Raw genomic sequence first — 22,113 nt, 5'->3', positions numbered from 1 at the left:
CAGGTACAGGAAATAAAAATCAGCAGTGAGGAAGTATGCTGGAGTGTGTCTCAGGGTCTTTATGGGATGGATGATGGGGGAGGGAGAATTCGCAAGGCTGCTGTTGCTAGGCATATTCAACATGCAAAATTCTTGGTTGGTGAATGGCTACACAGAGATTTCATGATCACTGAAATTACAACTAACTTGCATACTCTCTGAATGGCTATTTTTAGGAGCGGTCCTTTCATGTGGTAGAATGATGTAGATTTTATAAGAGCATTTATAATGTGTTTCATATGGTGCAGTCCTGGTACAATTTTGCGGCATATAAGAGAAAGCTTTAACAAAATAAAAAGGCTCCATTTTCTCCCTTTTCCTTTATATTACTTCTTCGGTTTTGGAGTTAAATATTTCTTAATCTTTATTTTCTTCAGCTTGACTTCCATCAACAGAGCAACAAGATACAAAGTCTGAAAAAGTTTCTGTAAATGTCTAACTGTCATTGAAAGATCGTCCAGTAGAACCTTAGAGACCAAGTAAGTTTGTTCTTATGCATGCACACGAAAGCTTATACCAAGAACAAACTTAGTTGGTCTCTAAGGTGCTACTGGACAATTTTTTTATTTTTTAATATATTTTGACTGTGTCAGACCAACACGGCTACCTACCTGAATCTAGTGTCATTGAAAGGAGAGTTACGATATTATTATGCCCTCACATCTTTGGTGATCTATAGGGCATTTCCCTTCTTCTCTTTAAACTATTTTATCAGTCTCCATCCCTCTGACCTGGAAACACTGTGCATGACAGTCCATGTGCAGTTAAGCACCTTCTTACTGAAATGCATGAGACTAGGTTGCAACGCTATGCCCACTTACCTGAGAATAATACCACTGAGTTCAGTGGAACTTAATTCTGAATAGCTACATTTAGGATTGCATTGTTAAGCACAAGCCTAATGTCCCCATTGACATCAGTGGAAGGTGTGCTTAAATTTGGACTGTGACTGGATCACAGTCACTCTTTTCATGTCTTACGCTTGTAGGATAGTTTATTTATTAGGATACCAGCATCTGGTTCTCTGCTCTGTTCTAGCAATCATCCACTAAGAATAAGGTTATTGCTTTCTTACATTAATTTATGCCATTCCACAGAAAATCAGCATAAGACATTCAGCTTGAGCTACTTTTTTATTAAAAAAATACCTACTCTGTTCATAACAGACTTTTTACACTTTCCAAGTGGCAAACTGTGAGTACCTCAGACTAAAGTACTAAAGTTGAAGAGGCTACTACTCATTTTCATGCCTGCAAAGCAGGAGTTGGCAGAAATAATCAAGATCTCTACTGGCTTGATTCGGTTTTGCACATCAAGCTGATTTATGTTTTCTGTGTTACGTCATGCAAGTCACCCTATCTTAGCCTTCCTCAGCTTGGTGCTGCTAGATGTTTTGGACTACAACTCCCATTGATCATTAGAAGAAGAAGAAGAGTTTGGACTTGATATCCCGCTTTATCACTACCCGAAGGAGTCTCAAAGCGGCTCACAATCTCCTTTCCCTTCCTCCCCCACAACAAACACTCTGTGAGGTGAGTGAGGCTGAGAGACTTCAGAGGAGTGTGACTAGCCCAGGGTCACCCAGCAGCTGCATGTGGAGGAGCGGAGACGCGAACCCAGTTCCCCAGATTACGAGTCTACCACTCTTAACCACTACAACACACTGGCTCTGCAATGCTGGATTTACATTCAGGCTGAGCAGCCTGCAGCCTCTTGCTATTCTAAAAACAAACAAACAGGCAGGCAGATTTTACTATCTGGGCCCAATTGCTTAGTGCCATTAAACACATGATGTATGAGTCTATGGCTGTATAACAATTACACAAATACATATTTACTGTTTAGTAAAGTTCATGGAGACTTTAAAGCTACCTAGAGTCAAATGATAAAGTCAGCTATGAAGCAATACAAGTGTTCAGATCACTGCCTACCATTACAGCAGGTGTTTGAGAACAAGTGAGGATTCTTTTACATCACTGTGAATCACAATAATATTTAATTTTGTCTTTTTGTGAAAATAATAATGAGTAAGCAATATGAAAGTGGTGCTAGTAAACAAAGGTGACAAAAAGAACAGAAGGAAATAATCATTTGAAGTCAAACACATCAAATAGCTTCGTACAGCAGGCAGAAACAGCCCTCAGATACAGAATATTCATGTTTGCAAACAGACGAAAATCAGTTAGACTACACTGAGGAAACTGAAAAACAACCAGCTTATATACAGAATGCAGCCCCCCCCCCGAACTTCAAGGAGAACTGTTGTCAGTTACTACCACAGCAAGTACAGAAATTTATGGAGAAAGTGACCAAGGCCGTTTAGGGCTTTAAAGGTCAGCACCAACACTTTGAATTGTGCTCGGAAACGTACTGGGAGCCAATGTAGGTCTTTCAGGACCAGTGTTATATGGTCTCAGCAGCCGCTCCCAGTCACCAGTCTAGCTGCCACATTCTGGATTAGAAGACGTTTTGGGGTCACCTTCAAAGGTAAGCCCCATGTAGAGCGTGGTACAGTAGTCCAAGTGGGAGATAACCAGAGCATGCACTGCTCTGGCGAGACAGTCTGCTGGCAGGTAGGATCTCAGCCTGCATACCAGATGGAGCTGGTAGACAGCTGCCCTGGACACAGAATTGACCTGTGCCTCCATGGACAGCTGTGAGTCCAAAATGACTCCCAGGCTGCGCACCTGCTCCTTCAGGGGTCCAGTTGACCCATTCAGGACCAGGGAGTCACCCACACCCGCCCCGTCCCCCTCAAATAGTGCTTCTGTCTTGTCAGGATTCAACCTCAATCTGTTAACTGCCATCCATCCTCCAACCACCTCCAGGCACTCACACAGGACCTTTACCACCTTCACTGGTTCTGATTTAAAAGAGAGGTGGAGCTGGGTGTCATCTGCATACTGATGAACACCCAGCCAAACTCCCCTGATCTCTCCCAGCAGCTTCATATAGATATTAAAAAGCATGGGGGAGAGGACGGAACCCAGAGGCACCCCACAAGTGAGATCCCAGGGGTCTGAACACTCATCCACCAACACCACTTTCTGGAAACGGCCCAGGAGAAAGGAGCGGAACCACTGTATTAACAGTGCCCCCAGCTCCTCTAGACCAGGCTTCCTCAAACTCAGCCCTCCAGATGTTTTTGGTTTGCAACTCCCATGATCCCTAGCTAGCAGGACCAGTGGTCAGGGATGATGGAAATTGTAGTCTCAAAACATCTGGAGGGCCGAGTTTGAGGAAGCCTGCTCTAGACGGTCCAGAAGGATGTCATGATTGATGGTATCAAAGTCCACTGAAAGATCCAGAAGAACTAAGAAACAGCTTTCAAATTTGTCCCTAGCCTGCCAGAAATCATCGACCAGCACTACCAAGGCAGTTTCAGTCCCATGATGAGGCCAGAATCCCGACTGGAAGGGATCCAAATGGTCTGCATCCTTCAGGCATGTTCAGCAACTACTTCAATTACAGCTTTAGCTTCTACTGGATTCAATAATTGGCATTCATGCTTATCTTGTTAAAACCCATGGAAACTCTAAAAATCATATGAACTTTATGCCAACATACTTAACAAGAAAGCGTGATCAAATGCTCAGTTCAAAACCCAGAGGCAAAATCAAAGCAGAGAAGGATTACTGGGGGATTGTACTTCAGTGAGTTATTGCAGTGATTTCCCTTTTGGTACAATGTGGCTTGGCATTTAGGGGACGTGATGAAACATTTGGTTTACCAAACAATGGTAACTTTCTTGGATTGCTTGAATTAATTGCCACATCAGATCCCTTCCTATGTACACACATAAAGCAGTATATGAGTAAAGACTCTTGATCAGCCATTGAACTTATCCAAAACCATATGTGAAGAGGTTATCCAGCTGATGGCTAATACAGTTCGAGAAGCAATATTGAGCAACATCAAGCAGGCAGGTTATTTTAGTTTATCAGTCAATTACAATCCTTGATGTTTCCCATGTTGATCAACTTTCTGTCCTTGTTAGATACGTTACTCCTAGTGATGAATTACCAGTTAAATGGTTCCTGAGTTTTTTGAACTGAAAGATCACACTGGTGAAAGCATGGCTGAGCTGATACTGAACGAGTTCAATGAACTTGAAATGAATTTAAGTAAATGCAGAGGACACTCATACGGCTGGAAAGTATAACTGTGTTGAACAAAAAATTGTGGAAAGGAACAAGTATGCAAAGTTCATTCCATGTACAGTGGTACCTTGGGTTAAGAACTTAATTCATTCCAGAGGTCCGTTCTTAACCTGAAACTGTTCTTAACCTGAAGCACCACTTTAGCTAATGGGGCCTCCCGCTGCTGCCACGCTGCTGCTGCGCGATTTCTGTTCTCATCCTGAAGCAAAGTTCTTAACCTGAGGTACTATTTCTGGGTTAGCGGAGTCTGTAACCTGAAGCATCTGTAACCTGAAGCCTATGTAACCCGAGGTACCACTGTACTGGACATTCGCTAAATCTAGTTAGATAAACCACAGTAGACTTGTGCTTACATTGTTGAAGCCCTCAGTTATATTTACTATGATGAAACTGAAAAAGGATACTCTAGATGCCAAACTGACAAACCTCTGCAAAAAATGGAAGAATCTGAATTCATTTTCATGCTTCACCTTTGGAAACATTTGCTACAGTTAGCAAGGCAATCCACAGTATACAAATTTCACTGAGCACATGTGCAAATATTTACAGCTCACTATTGCAGTTCGTATCAAATGCTCAGGCTAGTTTTGATGAAATTGAACAAGAAAAATGCACTTTACTGGATGTAGAGCACAAATCTATCAAAAAGCAGCAGAAAGTAAAAACAAAAACAAAATGATGGGACAGCACCCGAAGCCTTAGATAAACTTTCTCCAAGAGACAAATTTAGGATAAATTAATTTATCCCTGCCCTGGATGTTCTTGAAGCCAACCTAGACAGAGCAGAAACAGTGTATAGGAGTGTAGCTGGCAATTTTTCATTTTTGGTCAACCTGCAAGCTACTAATGAACAGATTCACAATGGCATCAAGATGTTGATGCAGGAGTATCCAAAGGATGTTGACCTTAGTCTAATTGATTAACTCTTGCCCTTCTACCTGTAGTCAAATAAGGTCACCCTGAGAAAGAAAAATTCAGCCACCAAGATATGTATCAAATAATATTCCAAGAGAAACTTCAGACAGCTTTTCCCAAATGTGGAAACAATTTTCAGATGGTTCCTATGTTTAACGATTACAAACTGTACTGGCGACAGATCATTTTCTAGACTAAAAAGGATAAAGAATGATCTACGGTCTATAATGTCCCAAGATTGGTTGTCTGATCTAAGTATTCTCTGCACAGAAAATGATAAACTGTTACTTATTGAGTTTAAAGATATAATTGATAAGTTTGCATCCAAAAGAGCTTGAATCTGCTCTGACTTTGCTTAAAATGTGATGTTATAACATAGCTATGATTCTGTACGAATTTCTTCATTAATTCCATACTTTTGCAAACTTACTAAAGTTTACAAATTTATAAGCAATCTTTCTATCAATGCTAAAATTTCACCTAATGCAAATGCACCTACTGCAGCCCAATGGACACTTTCTCTGAAGAAATGCGGCTTTCAAGAGGGTCCATCTTTGAACAGAGAAGTGATGGGAAGAGAAGGGTGCACAATTTTTTCTCCACAAGGAGTTTTCTTCATCCAAATTAACTCCCATGCAAAGACCTCTCTCACCCAAACACATTTTTGCTTGTATTTGGAAGTACACTGTGTGTGCGTGAATGCACAAGGGATGGCAAATTGGAAATGGCAATTTGTAGCAGATAAGTATTGGGGCAAGAGAAAAGCACCCTTCCGCATCCCACTGCTCCTCTGCTTAAAACATGTTCCTCCTGAAGCCATTTTTCTTTAGAAGAAGTGAAACGAAGTCAATGCACTTTGTTTTGATTCTCCCACATCACTGGGTGATGGGAGAAACACATACACAGTGCAATGACATCACATAACACACTGAGCTCCCCCATTCTTTAATGAGAAAGAGGGTGGAGAAGCACAGAGTGGTGTCAGTTGTGTGTCCCTTGAAACATTCTAGGTTTGATTAATTACTTGACTTTCATGTGTCTCAAGGTGATTTACAAACATACCACCAAACAGCTAAAAATGTTTTAAACACGGTACAGGAACAACTAAAGATAGATTTAAATCCAAGGCAGAGACCGTCATCCATCTGGAAAAGCTTGTCAAAACAAAATTTGTCTTCACTTGATTCCAGAAAGTACAGATCGTGTTTGCCTGTCATATCTTAACAAGGATGGTGTTCTGCATAACAGGGGCAGCCCCACTGAAAGCCCTGCCCCCAAGTTACTGCGGAGTGGGTTGCTGATGTCCTTGCAACTTGAGGAAGCTCTAGTGCAGAATGCAACAATGTATGCCTCCATCGGCACTATACCTTTAAAGCAGTACCATATGACTTTAAACTAGGCATAAGCAAACATGGCCCTCCAGATGTTTTGGGACTACAACTCCCATCATCCCTAGTTAACAGGAGCAGTGGCCAGGGATGATGGGAGTTGTAGTCCCAAAACATCTGGAGGGCCGAGTTTGCCTGCTTTAAACGGTCATGGCTTCATCCCCCCAAATTCCCGGAAACTGTAGTTAAGGGTGCTAAAAGTGGTTAGGAGATCCCAATTCCCATCACAGAGCTACAATGCCCAGAGTTCACTAGGAAGAGAGATTGACTGTTAAATAACTCTGGACGTTACAGCTCTGTGGGGGGAATAAAGGTCTCCTAATAACTCTTGGTACCCTTAACAAACTGCATTTCCCAGGATTCTTTGGGGCAGCTGCGACTGTTTAAAGTGGCAGAATGCTGCTTTAAATGTATAGTGCAAATTAAGCCTTACAGAGACTATGAGGGATAAAGCGCAATGACAACACATCGTACACCTGGTCCTAAGCTGCATAATGCCTTAAATGTTAGTTCTGCCCTCATTTGAGCAAAATAAATGAAAACTGCCTGCTAAAAAAAAAAAGCAGTTTTTTAAAAAAAAAAAACCAATTCCTATGTAAAATATAACAAGTCAAGAACTCCAGCTTGGAGCAATGTTATTTTAAAGAACTTTTCTTCCCGCCCTGCCTTTAAAATGCCTTATTCAGTTCTTTTCAAGTTGGGTTATTAAAAGCTGAAGAAAAATGGTTGCCATTTCACAGATGCACTGTGTACTCATTTAGTTCAGAAATCACTTTGTTCTTCAAAGTGAGAGTTTCTAGGATGCTAATCTGTAACGTGGATAAGCCTTGTGGGTTTTGGTTTGTCTTTTTTTTATGAAAGAAAGAAAAACTAAACAGCTGATTTTGTACTGTTTCAACAAACAAGCCTAAAACTACACTCAGAAACTCATATAGTTAGTGATTTAACATCAGTTAAAATGAACACAACGTAATAAAAACACAGCAGCTATGGATGCAATATTTTATACAAAGGATGTATCATGAAAAATAAATACTCAAGGACTTTCACACATACTTTTTATTCATTTTCATACTGCACAAGTTGGCAGACCATAATAAAGAAATTGGCTCTATTAGTGGTATTTTTAGGAGTGTGTATCTTCAACCCAGGGCAGTGGATCAGGAGATCTTGGAGATTCCACCCTGCAATTATGAGATTCCATGATTCAGTGTTTCATCCTAACTGATGCCTCTCCAATACACTCGAGTTAATGTAGCTCATGGCAGGCGCACCAAACACGTTGTTTCTTCTGAAGCAGAAACAAAACCACCAAGGCACATATACATAAAATAGAACTGTAGAAAATTAACACCTCTCTTCTTGAGTTCGCCAAAGGTGAACGAGATCAAGTTTGTCACGGCCACATGAGAATTTTCAGTGACATGACCATGCCCAATACAATCAAGCGCACACTCTTTCTCTAGTGGGTATTGTAGATCTTGTGCATACACACGCCTAAACACCCTTGCTTTGATTGGACATAAAGCTCACTGGATAATCTTGGGCCAGTCACATCCTACATCACTGGATTGCTGTGAGGGTAAAATGGGTGGGGGTGTAAAATGGGCTCATACTCCCTGACCTCCTTAGAGGAAGGAAAGTTTAAAGGAGAAATAACATCAAATACAAAATAAACTGATCTTTTGAGACATGGTGGCCATGTCACACTAGAACAGCTTTCCAAGCTACGACCCACCAAATGTTTCGGGCTACAACTCTCATCATCCCTAACCATTAATCATGTTGGCTATGTCCGATGAGAGCTGTTGCTCAAAATATCTGGAGGACACTAGGTAGGGGAAAGCTATGTTACACCAACACCATGGTTTGGCAGCACTGTACATGCACAAGCAGGAAGGAGTTGCAAAAAGCTTTTGGCTTACACACTCTATCAACAGCTGCTGAAGCTTTAACTTAACTGTATTTTCTCATGATGTCTGCTGCAACAAATAGTTATAAATACTAACTTTTCAAACAAACCATAGTTTCTGAAGCTGGCTTATTGAAAACTAAGCATAATTAATGTTCACTGCAATTCCAGTCCACACGACAGAGCAAACTGTGGATAACTTAAAAATGGAAGCAAAAGATCCCACACTCCCCATCTCAGAAGCATGGGAGGAAGATAGCGGGATCAGGGGGAAGGAATGCACAAGCCTGAGTTCCACGCTAAACCATGGCTCTGCATGATGTTAAAATGTGGCTTGGCTGAAACAAAGGGAGCTCATCAGGTTATACCGGGTGTGATACTGAGAAAGATTATGACCTGTCTTATAATCATGAATGCCCCTTAAAATGAAAAGGATTCAGGAAAAGCAGTGTGATAAGCAGTGTGAAAGATGGCTATATCACCCTGCACTCCTTGGCAGAATAGTATGGGACAGAAATGTGGTTAAGAAACAAAATCTACCGTAAGGAAAAAAGCAGGGAAATGGGACTACTGCATATTCAAATATCTTGACTGGAGATACATAGCTAGACTCTTTGATACATAATGTGCTTAATTGACCAAGAGTAACAGAATTATGACTCACACCTGTAGTACTCCATATGCAAAATGCTTTATAGTCTTTATCACATCCATCTGCACAGCATCCGATGAGCCATTTTTAATCCTTACTATTCTTATTTTACAGATGCAGAACTGAAGCTGAGAGAAAGTAACTTGCTTAAGGATACTCAGTGTACAGAGATGTCAAAGAAAGAAAGAAAGAAAAAGCAATAAGAGCACCATTACCCAGACTTTAATTATCCAGTGCTCACTATCATCCACATTCATTTTGTATCATCCATAGATTCATGTCATGGTAACCCTTGTAAGGATGATAATTATATCCAATTTTCCCATTATATAAATGCTTTAAATATTCTACAGGGCACTTGGCTATATGGGGCTACAGGTAATAAAGGGTTATACCAGTTCTGTAGTTGTATGGAAGCTGCACAAAAGGCTGGTTTGCAAAAGCAATGTTTTCTTATTAATGTGAATCGTGTTCCCAATCAAAGTAACAGGAAACAAATGTAAAAATATTTCCCTTTTATTTGTTTGGATACCCACCCCCCCGCAGATGTTATACAGGTCATTTTTAGAAACCAATGCAATATGATTTGAGATCAACCAGCAGTACGGCTAGGTTTAAAGGGCCAGTTGCTTCTCTTGTTTTCCAAATAGTAGGTGGGATATCATAGAATCATAGAACTGTACAGTTGGAAGGGACCCAGGGCCATCTAGTCCAACCCCCTGCTATGCAGCAATCCTGCCCACAGCTGTCCCTGGGCGGTATTGAATCAGCAACCTTCTGGTTAATAGCCAGACACACTTCATGGAGACAAGTCCTGAAGTCTCGGAAAAGCAAGTTCCATTGAAGTAAACATGCTTAACGTCATCAATACCTCAGTGAGAACACTTTGAAATGTTAGGCTAGTGTAAAGTGTAAAGGGACAAAGCATCCAGAACTGGCAGATCCAAGGCTCAACTAGATGAGAGTCATATGAACATAAATGTGCAAGTTTTTGTTATGTAAATAGCAACTGCAGCATCAGGACACGGGGAGTGAGAAAGGAGAGTTTAAACCTGTCCACTCTTGCAGTGGTCACTACAAAAATGCCTCCCCCCCAAAAAAATTGCTATAGGCATTGGGTGGGCAGCCTCCATAGGTGCCCATGGTGAATTGGTTCCAAATGAAATTTTGGGCAGATGAGTGATTTCTTTTGGGACCATGGCAAAGGCGGAAAGGGCTAAAGTCCCTTCCACCCCCTGCAATCTGGATGCTGTGCAGCCTCCCACCCTTCTGGCAGCTACTACTGACATGTGTATGTTCACACAATTAATGCTGCTTCTAGCTTGCTCCTGAGGAGACCAACTGCCCAATGGATTATATGGATAACTGTTCTTCTAACACAGTGAGGGACACTCCATACGTGGCAGTAGAAGTGGAGATGCACCGAAGATGAAAGATGTATCCATTTGCACTCAGCAATGTCTGAAGGAGCTTGCATCAATTTCTCTGTGCATGTACCCTGTTTTGGGAAGTCAGTCTAGATACTGGTTCTCTGACATGTACACTTAAAAAAGAAGAAGACGTATAGCTATTTCACATAACAGAGAGGAAAAGTGGGCATTTTAACAGACAATTGAGGGGGGGTAGGGGGAGGGAGAGAGAGAGAGAGAACGAACAAGCTTTCCACTTGGTATTAAGGAAGGAATTAACTTTCCCTTTGCTTAATACACAAACCCACAGAACCCAAGATGGCTTACACACAGCCAGAATCTGCCCTTCCATCATAAATGTTTATTTTAAACCCATAAAACTGGATGTCTCTGACCTCAGCCTGTTCAAGCCAAAGGGAGTCCTTGTGTTGACTGAGGCTGAGCAAGTCTGGCCTGCAAATACCTATGGGAAACCCCAGCTCATTTCCGTAGCTAACACACCCAGTTCCAAAATTAAGAAACATAGAAGTGCTTCTTCAAGCCTTTTGGCTGCTGTATATTACCGACCTGCTGCAAGATGCAACAATGTTCAGAAAACTCCCTCAGGTGTCAACTTAATTATATTGCCATAGAAAGGAGAATAGTTTAATCTGATCAAAGTTTCAACATGTCTGACCTTTAAGGTTTATAACCACCTAAAAGGCAGACCTACCTACTGACGAGATACCTCAATTTGGTTTTAAAGTGATTTGTACCATTTAAAAAAGGATATACTTTTATGATTTATAGTTGATTTTGAGGGGGGAAATTAGCTTTTGATGATGATATATTCCACACTGGTTTTTGCAATAAGCATCGCTCTGTCTCTTTCATCTCTTTCAAGGAGAGGTCCTGGTAAGGGTAGACAGAGCTTCAAAGCTGCTGGATTAAACCTATCATATATACACTGCAGCTAGTATTGAAGGTCAAACTATGTTTTGAAATGTGGGCAGACACTTAGCGGTAAAGCAGACAAGGGAGACTTCCACCAAATGCTGTAACGAGCCCTCATCTTCCATAACACGAGTGTTCCATTCATGGCTTCCTCTAAGATACTGTAAAAGCCTCAAACAAGTCAATGCCCTTCTCTCCCCGTTCTCAGGTTTGTTTGTTTCCCTCCACTTTCCAGTTGGTGACTTCTTGAGGTCACTGAGCCTGCTCAATCATCATAGGTCCATTTTAGGATTCTTGTTTTAGTTCCCCTTTGGTTTTTTTTTTTTTTAAATGTTTTGTACTTCTAACACACCTCGGGTATTCATCCAACCACAAATCTTGTTAGCACTCAACCATCCAAGTTTGTTATTAGAGAGAAAGAGATTATGGGGGTTGAGGTGGCAAAGAGAGCGAATGTATCTTGTGCCTACCTCAAGTGCAAACATGGTTAGACGCAACATAGAAAAGCAAAACACTGCCACCTTCTTTCTACCCCGCCCCCAAAAACCAACAGAAAAGCAATATTAAAATATTACAAGTTTAAAATCCTAGAAATCAAAAAGAAGTATTGTTTAAATATCCATTCTTCAGGGGAAAGGCACATGTAAATATCATAATGGTGTAAAATTATTTAATATGGTAAATACTGTTTGTGTTTTTATATTGTAAATCACCTTGATATCTTTTGATGAAAGGTGGTATATAAATCTAATAAATAAAATAGTGGGTATATTTGACTGTCTTCCCTCAGATTATCTGCAAATTATCTGTGGTGCAGGGAGGAGATGTGGCTGCCAGTTGAGGGAGGGTTATACCATGTGGACAGCGCAGAAACATAGAAAGTAAAAAAAGGGACACAAGCAGCTTCAAATCCACATTAAACACCAGTGTGGATGAGCTCCCTTGTCCCTTCCGGGCTAAGAACAAAAGTTTCCTAGTGATGAAATTATACATTGCAGTGTGAATATTGAGGAGAAATGTCTTCAGATGTCCGGATACCAGCTAACACACAGACACCGTTTGCTGCTGACAGATAGTCCTGCTAAGACTGAAACAAATCTTCTATGTAAGTGATCCTGTTATAATGTATGCTGAGATAACAGCATTCAGGTTACAATCCCAAATACCCTTACCAGGGAGTAATACCTGTAAAACTCAGTGCGACTTCCTCCTGAGTAAACCTATTTAGGACTGTGCTGCCAAACTAGATTTGCATGCCCTTGATCTTCCCGAGAAACATTATTATAACTGAAGTACTTACTCTTTGGTGGTTTAGCAGAACAGGACCCTTGACAGTTTCGAACAGCGCTCCAGAGGGAGGCATACGAAGGGGAGCAGAAAAGAAGGATTACAGAATTAATCCCAACCTCCTACATATGTTTACAGGAAACCCTGACAAGAAATAATACACCCTTCACTAAACATGGGTAATGCACAGTAATCTCATTTCGGGAAAAGAAGGGAAAGTGAGAATCTATTTAGAATTTTAATTCAATAGAAGTACCCCTGCTAGACAAGTGAGTGATGCCCAATCAATTTGCAGGCATCAATATCTAGCTGAATCTTACCCCGTTGGAATAATCTGTCAGCCCCAGGTACTACTTCTCATCCGCCCATGTGCTCTTCCTCTGTTCCTGCATCCTGCTCTGTAAGCCACTTGTGCTACCGGGCTGGTATTGATTCATATAGATCAATGGACCACTGTATTTACGGGTTTCCCCAAGTGTTTCTGTTCGCAGAATCCCAGCCAGAAACCAGATTCAGTGTTGCTTTTCTCATGAACTCCACCCATCTTAATTGCCAGCTCAGTTGTCCCTTTCCTTCACCTTGGAATTCTCCAGATTTGTTTCAGCTGGGAATCTCCAGCAAGATTGGCCCTAACATTAGGCAGAGTGAGGTAACTGCCACAGTTGGCAAATCCTGGGGGTAGGGAGACAGTAGCAGGAGCAGCCCCACCCACCATTTTTAAGTCCCATTGTAGTTTGCCTCTGTTGGAGGATAGAGCTGTCTGTGCCATACAGTCTGTCCTGTGTTCCCAAAGCGAGCCTGCTACCCTCAGGCGCAGAGCAGCACACTGACCCATCCTTAACGTTGAGAGTAATGTGCAACTGGGAGTCCAGTTGGCTCTGTACGTAGAATGGGGGGGGGGCACACCATCTTGTCCTTTGACTCAGGCCACAAAATGCCTTGAAAACAAGCCCTGATCTTCAGCACTTACACATACGTATACTGAAACAAACTAAAACCAGAGGCACTGCAACTGTCTCTTAGGTAGAATCTTTCAGCTTTCTAGAGGTGATGGGACAATGTTCTGACTTAAAGCTTATCTCTCTCTACATAGCCATGGAGTCTTCAGGCTCATTTAAGCTCTGAACCAAACCTGTTGAGCACTGGTTAAACGCCTCACCATCACATCTAAACATATTTGGAAAGGCTGAAAACAAGTTATATGAAATAAGATCTAGAGAAGTGAAGACTGGTGATACAGATACAAAAGGAGGTAATGTCACAAGCAACAAAGAACATCACAGCCGCCGAGGAACAAAGAGCAGTGTTAGAAACTCGGATATATAGTGGTACCTCGGGTTAAGTACTTAATTCGTTCCGGAGGTCCGTTCTTAACCTAAAACTGTTCTTAACCTGAAGAATCACTTTAGCTAATGGGGCCTCCTGCTGCTGCCGCACCGCCGGAGCACAATTTCTGTTCTCATCCTGAAGCAAAGTTCTTAACCTGAAGCACTATTTCTGGGTTAGCAGAGTCTGTAACCTGAAGCGTATGTAACCTGAGGTACCACTGTATAAGTTAGGCCCCAAATGGCACCTTAAACCTAAGTTACGGTTGCCACATCGGAATGTTTATTAACCAGGGGGTTGGACTAGATGAGCCTTGAAGCACTTATAAGGTAGGATAAAATCTGCAAGATCTTCAGACTCATGGAAATAGTTAATGAATTTGGTAGCAACTGAATGTAACTGGTATGCAAGAGTCTGCTTATGACTTTTGAAGAAAACCCAATCCAATCCAATATACCGTAAATACAAAATAACCCCAAAGTCCATGATAAAAAATCCATGTACAGCTACATTTTACCTTGCAATTTTACTTCTAATCTTTTGGGAATTAATAACTAATATTCCAACGGATAGAACAGTAAATTGATTTCAGTTTTTATGGCTACAGTTTTAGACATTCTACTAGTTGGCAATCCATTTCCTACTTGGAGGTTTGCAAGGAGGATAGATCAACACATAAATTTTCTGTTGCTTCTTAATCTCTAGGGCATTTCTTTTGTGCTACAAAAGGCATTTGGGTTAACCTACCATCCCTGCTCGTGCCAACCTAGCAGTTCGAAAGCACGTCAAGTGCAAGTAGATAAATAGGTACTGCTCCGGTGGGAAGGTAAACGGCATTTCTGGTTTGCCAGAAGCGGCTTTGTCATGCTGGCCACATGACCCAGAAGCTGTACGCCGGCTCCCTCGGCCAGTAAAGCGAGATGAGCGCCGCAACCCCAGAGTCGGTCATGACTGGACCTAACGGTCAGGGGTCCCTTTACCTTACCGTACCTCTTATTTCTGTGGTTTACCTAAATAAGAAACAAGCGAGTCATTGTTTCTCTTAGTTTGCATGTCCAAAGAGGTGTTAAAATATGCCCAATTCCCAAATGAGCAATAAAACAAGTTTAAGAAACAGAGATGCTCAAGTCAATAAGCCTAACATCAGTCTACTTCTTCTGACTGGGAGTAGTATGATCAAGGCACTTTATCAAAGCCGCTAACAGATATCTGCAACTGTTAAAATCATCCTCTTGCATAGAGCTAAATGCATATCTTGTGCTTAAATGTGCTTTAAAAAAACTTTAAAAAATTCTTTTAAAAAAGGAAACAAGTAATATTCCAAAAGAAACAATATACTGTTTAAACCAGTAAGTATTGGGCTTCTGCTGTGCCAGAAATTTTGGAAAGCGGTATGGCACAGATCCCACAAAGAAGAACTAGACTCTGCTCTATCCGGTCCTGCTGTTGCAGGTTTCAGTAGTTAGCAATGTTTTAAGGCCAATGTCACATATTATGCGGAAGTGGTGAAGCAGAAAGCACAAGTGATATTTCCACATAACATACAAGGGTGCTCTAAGAAACCTCTGTATTTTCATGTATTTGTATGCTCATGCCTGTACTTCTGTCCCATCAATCAGACCAACATTGAATCCTGCTCAGTAAAATGTACCGGTAATGAGACCTTCATTATCTCTTTCTGTAGTTTGTTTTTAAATGTAAGTTTCCCCTTTCCTTGTTTTCCTTTTCTTTCTTTACACTAGGTGTAATGAGGACAATGCTCCTGTATTTCTAAAGCAAGCAGTACTCTTGCTCATATTACTGTTCCAGTTTTCTATTGCTAGCAAAATAATCTCCCATGAACAGTCCAGTCCATGACGCTGTCAATCCCACTGTCCCTTGTTTACGATTGCAGCCTTATTTTTTTTCTATATTAACATTACCAGTGAACTAAAACAACTGCATGCTAAAGTTCCTTTAGATCATAATTTGTTGTTGTTAATGCTATATTTTGCCAGTATTTTCACTGTGTGAATTTTTGGCCTGGTGTGAGAAGGATCTGTGAACTCCTTAGTAATGGACCAAATATTAAGTATATGACCCTGAAACACTCTCCTTGTAGTTAAAGGATCAATCAAAATAAAAATGAACTGGTAGCACTTTAACAAGCTATAAAAAGTTTTACTGCTTCATTGAGGCTTATTTCTTCTGTAGTTTTCATTTCTAAACTACCAATGTCCTGATATCCACTAAAATTAGCAACTGTTACCATTATATCCTTTGCCCTTTTAAGCAAAATGTTCCTCTCTTTAAGGGTCACCTGTGATACCAGGCAGCTTCAAGGGTTTTCCATTTAATTTTGACTCGTAAAACATAACAAAACATTGCAAAGCTGGATCCTTCCCCCTTTTCTGTGTTTAGGAACTGGTGCTATATTTCCCTTCCAGTTATTAGAAAATATTAAAAACGTTCTCTTTAAAACCAGACACTACCCTTCAGGAAATTCTAGAATTTCAGGTATGCCCAAGCCAGCACCTTTGCTTGCATGCAGTTACCCTAATACACAGAAGCCAGTCTAAATGTAGACTAGCTCCACAGTAAAAGGAAAAGGTTCTGGAGCATGAAAACCAATGACTGCATGAGCAGAGCTCCTGTAACTGGCTAGTGATCGGTGCTGTCACTTGTAGAGGTGCCAATCACTTGTTGCTGAGCATTAACAAGGGGATAGTGAAGCAGCTTTTGGTCCCAGTCCAAACGCTGCTACCCACTGTAACAGGTGAGAAGCAGCATTCTTAGCTTGGAACGCCCTGAACGCATCTTAGGCAGGCTTGCACGTGTATGTCTGCATCTCCGCACAGCAGCAGGATCCAGTTTCTGTTTCCAAGATGAGGCCCAGCATCTTTATGAACTGAGCCGCCCGAGCTTGTTTTCATTTCACGCAGATGCACATTTGCCAATTCTATTTCGGATACCATTTTGTTTTCAACTCCCATTATTTATTTATTTACTGTGGAAAGGGAGAGAACCGCTCACACCTCCTGTGGGATTAAGTTAAACTGTCTAGTTACATTTGTAGCAGGCTAAGGAGAGAGAATGCTGTGATTTTCATTGACAGGCATTCCCCTTTGTTCTTAGAACTCACACTAGTAATTTTCTTTCTTTGTCTGGAATAAGATTCTTATTACTAAATAGAAGCATTTACATTCTTTCATGGCAAAACTTACTTTGATCCTTGTTTGAAACCCTTTTTACACGGGGGAAAAAGTTTGTCCTTTATGTTTTGTTTACAGTGCTATCTGCAAAACAAGTACCATAGAGCTTGGAAAGGTACAGAAAAAGGTACGGTAACCAAAATGATTAAGAAACTGGAGCAAGTTTCTCCAGGATGGAGAAGGAAGTCCCACTGAGTTGAATGGGGCTCACTCCAAAGTAGGCAGGTACAGCACTGTGTTTAAGGTGTTTTCTTGGGGAGATGGGGAAGATTGCCAGAGACGTATTATAGAGGATATGCATGGAGTGGAGAAGGATAAATTGCTCTCTTATTTTATAACATTATAACCAGGACCTTGCTTCCACAAGAATGGCTACCGGCCAAGACAGGAAATCAGGCAAATTCAGGAAGTGATGGTCTGGTGACAGCTGCCAGTCATGAAAACAAAATGAAGACTTCATCTGGAACAGGCAGCACACCAGTTATTGATGGGAACAAACAATGGGGAGAGACTATTCCCTTCTTGCCCTGCTTGTACACTTCCTGGAGACAACTCCCATTTGTCAAGAAAAATGTCTGACTCTAGCAAGATCTTGCATTCGGCCTGAGATGTACCATGGGTTTCACCCAATCATTTTTCTCTTTCTGTGGGAAAGTCACTTCAGGTACATTTTCTACCACCAAGACTTGGGACCGTTTCCTCACAACTACCTAGAATTCTACTAGAATTCTTCCTTCATACACTGAAAGCATTGTTTCATCTCAACTACTGCTGAATAGAAACCCACAAACACACACGGCTATCTCAGGCATCAGCTGTCTAAGAAACTGGCCTGCCCATTGTACGTTCAATATCAGACAGTGCTGATTGTACGCTCAACTAAACCCAAACAAGTTTACCGACCTAATGGAAAGCAATTGTTTCCCGACTTGGCTATTGTAAGAGATGAGTATGTAGAGTCCCATGACTATACAGCTAGACACTTGGCCTCTGGGGGCTGTAAGCGATAGAAAAAGGGGGTAGGGAGCAAAACAGCAACACAATCCAATGCCTGCTCTCATCCTCCAAATGCAATCAAGTTTCATTTCAAAAGTAAAAAAAAGTTTATAGTGCAAACTACATGTATAGTGCAATCTTGAGACAGATCTGCTTAGAAGTCCCATTTTCAGAAATGAAACTTACTCTTAAGTAGGAATATCAGAAGCTGCTTTATATGGGATCAGACCAGTGGTTCAGCTCAGACAGACTGGAAGCAGCTCTCCAAGATTCCAGGCAGGACTCACGCTCAGCCCTACTGAACCTGGCACTTTCTGCTTGCAAAGCTGAGGGCTACAGGCCCCCCCCCCCCAGCAAACTTGTGGCCGTACGTCAGTAGGAAGCCCCACTGAACCCAATGGGATATACTTCCAAATCATACATACATAGGTGCATACTGCAGGTCATAGTACTGTCAATCCCAGTCTTAAACATAATGTTTTTAAGTAAGCTCAACTGAAAGCTGGCGTGTGTAAAAGGAGATCGTATTTGATTGTCACATGAGAGGCTTATAAAGTACTTGAAGCAACATGACGAAAACAAGGCAGGAAAACAGAAAAGTATTCAACTGATCTTTACCTTTACAAACGAAAAAAAGTGAAACTAAAAATAATATTAACTGCAACCGCCTTCCTGCAGTTAAGATGCTCAAAACATGCCAATCCCAAACACATCTCTGTCGAACAGAGTCCCTCTGCCATTTATAGTACCCACTTCCAAATGAGTAGGCATAAGTTCACAGCCTAATACTTGCAATATTTTAAATTATTTGAGAGGATGCACACAAGAGCCAAATACTGACATACTGCTAGGATTGTTTCCCAGCACACCAAAAGCATCACCACTTCATATAGCACTGGTTTATTTAGTCTGACTTTTTCTGCATATAAATTATTGCAAGTCCTAAATTTAACAAAATTATTTTCAGTGAATACTAAAGAAAAAGAGAGAGACAAAAATGTAGGGACTCTGTTGTCATATTTTAGCCACTATCCATAGCAGAGTTCCAAAACTCCACTGCATATATATATATATACACACATATATATAGGCAGGTCTTGCTCTCATTTCTACCAGTATCCATCTGGTTCCAGTCTACTGATGGTTAGGTACTGTAGTCTCAGCTTTCTCAGTATGAGAAAAATGTAGCTTTAAGAGTAATTGTTTATTTGTTAAAAAGCAAACAAACTGATTTGTTACAAGGTATGAAGAGTACAGTGCACTTAAACGAAGGGTTCCTACATCATGCATCTGTATGCAAACAAGGAAAGTCTGTCTGACACTAGATCCTTCAGTATGAAAATTTCCTTCCAACAAAATGTTTGCCTCCTTGCAATAATCTCAGAACTAATTTACTTGTGCAAAGAGAATAGGGGGAAATAAAAGTGACAACTAAGGCAGTAATCCTAGACACAAGGCAGCAGCTCCCACTGAATGTACATTACTCCAGTCTCTATACCCATGCATGCATTCATGAATGAAAATGCCAGTCCTAAATATATTTACAAAGAAGTCGCATTGATTTGAGAAATACTCAGTTCTAGAGTTTACTTGGATTAAAACTTAATGGAAAGAAAAATCTGGAATTTCCATATGTTGTTAAAAACCATATATATTCAAGAACCAGGTTATCACTTTTAATTAGGCCATTCTTGTGTGTTCTTTATCATTTCCTATACTGAAAAAAGCATAAAATATAGGGACTAAGACTGTTGTCACTACTGTATTCTAATGTAAGCATAACAATGCAAAGTATTAGAAAACTTTACAAAACGAAGAGAACTCACCAAAGGTGACATAGATCCATTTGGCAGGTAAGCATCTGAGAGCATTAGGAAAGGGTATCCAGAGTAAGAAGATCCTTTATACATCCCTGGGTCCTGATGTTTTAAGCCTGTTAAAATAAAAGTTTAACATTAGGACTTCGTCTTACAGCCAATTCCCACTCCATTCATACTTGCCTTACGACAAGAAGCACCACTGCATCTCTATGTAACTGCATGTTTTAAAACAACAACTCTCCTTTGATTATGTGCATCTTTGCAGAATCACTCCTCCACCTGAAGTTCATTTCCCCTTCGCTAGCACACATCAACCCAAAATCCTGACTTCTTTGGTAGCGACAGAAACAGAACAAAAAGCCACAAATAATCTGAATAACAAGCTTGATGTCAAAGTTATCACCGCCCTCCACCTTGCCTGATCTGACAATACAGCAGCAGCAGGTTTCCCAGAGTTTTGATGAGTGGGGAAAGAGATGTGTATCCCTCAATCTGTTACCAAGCTCTGTTCCAGGTATTTGTACCAGGTCTGCCCCTCCTCCAGGAGGTCCTCAGACAATTCCCAGTCCAGGTGCTCCAGACCCAGAGCTGATCAGTTTGAGAGAGACAGACTTGGATCAGGAGTGCTCAGACAGACCTCTGCTTGCCTCCCTCCCCAGTCTGCCTTGGATTCCTCCATCCCTGGTATTACATATATTAATCATATTTCAGTTATGAGCAAGTTGGGGGTGGCAGGGTGGGGGTGGGGAGGAGATTGTTACTTATTAAGTTTCAATGGCTTGTCTGTTTGGTAGCTTAGCAGCTAAGGGCTTCAACTACCAAATCAAAGTCCCTCCCTCCCTTGATTTCTTTTTTACTGCTTTGATTTAACAGAAAGATGGTTTTTCTCCTGCCGCCAACTCCCCCACCTCCTCCCACGCTCCCCATCCTCTCCTGAGTTCAGCATGTGAAAAGGGGAGAGAGAAAGAAAAGGCAGAATGAATGGATTCCAAAACTGACCATCTTCCATGTGATCCGGGAGTTTCTCCTGATAGACCCTCTGAGGATCTTGCAAGCGCCTGATGGCCTGTGTGGAAAGGAAAAAGAGAAGGGTGATCAGAGTTGGATGGAAATATTTTTTTTTTAAAAAAAGATTATATATATATATATATATATATATATATATTGCTCATTCCCCCTGCTTATAGCTCGTTGTAATAACCAGGGGGAATAAGAAGGTGGCGGAGGGGCAGAAAGCCCTTTGTGATGCGGAGTAGCGAGGGTCTCCCTCTCTCACCTCGGAATGGGCTACTGCTGTTGTCGCCACTGTGGCCGCGGCGTTAGAAGTCTGGCTGCTGCTGGTGGTGCTGCTGCTACCGGTGCCGCCGCCGCCGCCTCCTTCGCCGCCGCCGCCGGTGCTTTCGGACTCATTCACCAGCGATGACTTGAGGTCAGCCAGATCCCCCTCGGTGAAGACGTTGGCCTGGATCTTCTCCTCTTGCTCGCCTTCGTCCTTAAAGGCGAGCATCTCGTCATTGGCTCCCAAGTCATCGCCTCCGCCGCTGTTGAGCTGGGGCATTTTGTCTCTCCTTCTTTCCCACCCCCCCCAGCCCGAGCCACGCCACCAACAAGAGAACTTCTTGGTCGGGAAAGGCGACTGGGGGATTTACAGATATATATTAAAGGCCGGGCGTGGAGAGGAGGAGGGGACGCTTTGAAATACAGCTACTGGTCTCTTCGCCCCTCGAGGAGAGCAGCCCTCTCTCCTTACTTTTAAGGGAATCTGCCGGCAACTCGAGGGGAGACCGAGACAATCGGAGGGATCGGAGGGATTAAAGCAGCGACCAGCCCGCACCTCCTTCTCCTCCTCCTCCTCTTCTCCCCGTGTCTGCTTCGTTCCTCCCTCCCAGCCCCAGGAAAGTTTGACTAAGTAGCAGCAGCCAGCCCTGCCTGGGCGCGAAACCGGCGACGGCAGCGCCAGAGGCTTCTGCTGGGAAAGGCACGGAGCGCTCGAGAGAGTGAGCGCCCGTAAGTGCGCGAGCCAGGGAGAGAGCCCCAGAGAGCCCCAGCCAAAGGCTTTCGACATCAAAGCAGCCGCCGGGTGAT

The 22,113-nt window shown here is 41.9% G+C and overlaps 1 protein-coding gene across 12 annotated transcripts in view; it reads right to left on the bottom strand.

Annotated features, from left to right (window-relative positions):
* TCF7 (transcription factor 7) overlaps positions 1-21,868 on the bottom strand; it is a 115,357-nt gene extending 93,489 nt beyond the window's left edge. For 3 of the 12 annotated variants that reach the window (XR_013983438.1, XM_080997205.1, XM_080997211.1), the window contains exons 1-3: positions 21,305-21,858; positions 21,028-21,094; positions 20,035-20,141 (exon numbers count right to left, since the gene is read on the bottom strand). Coding sequence is in view for 11 of the 12 variants with exons in the window: in XM_080997205.1 (XP_080853331.1) it covers positions 20,035-20,141; positions 21,028-21,094; positions 21,305-21,586 (456 nt within the window). In the remaining variant the exon portion in view is untranslated. Of the gene's footprint in view, positions 1-12,708; positions 12,787-20,034; positions 20,142-21,027; positions 21,095-21,304 lie in introns of those variants that run through there. The other 9 variants (XM_080997212.1, XM_080997207.1, XM_080997213.1 and 6 more) reach the window with 8 other exon arrangements.
* Between the last annotated feature and the right edge of the window lie 245 nt (positions 21,869-22,113).

The sequence above is a fragment of the Podarcis pityusensis genome, assembly GCF_964106645.2.
Source record: "Podarcis pityusensis genome assembly, chromosome: 2".
NCBI lineage: Eukaryota > Metazoa > Chordata > Lepidosauria > Squamata > Lacertidae > Podarcis > Podarcis pityusensis.
Note: the sequence above shows the minus strand (reverse complement) of the source record. Positions and strands in the feature narration are given on the sequence as shown.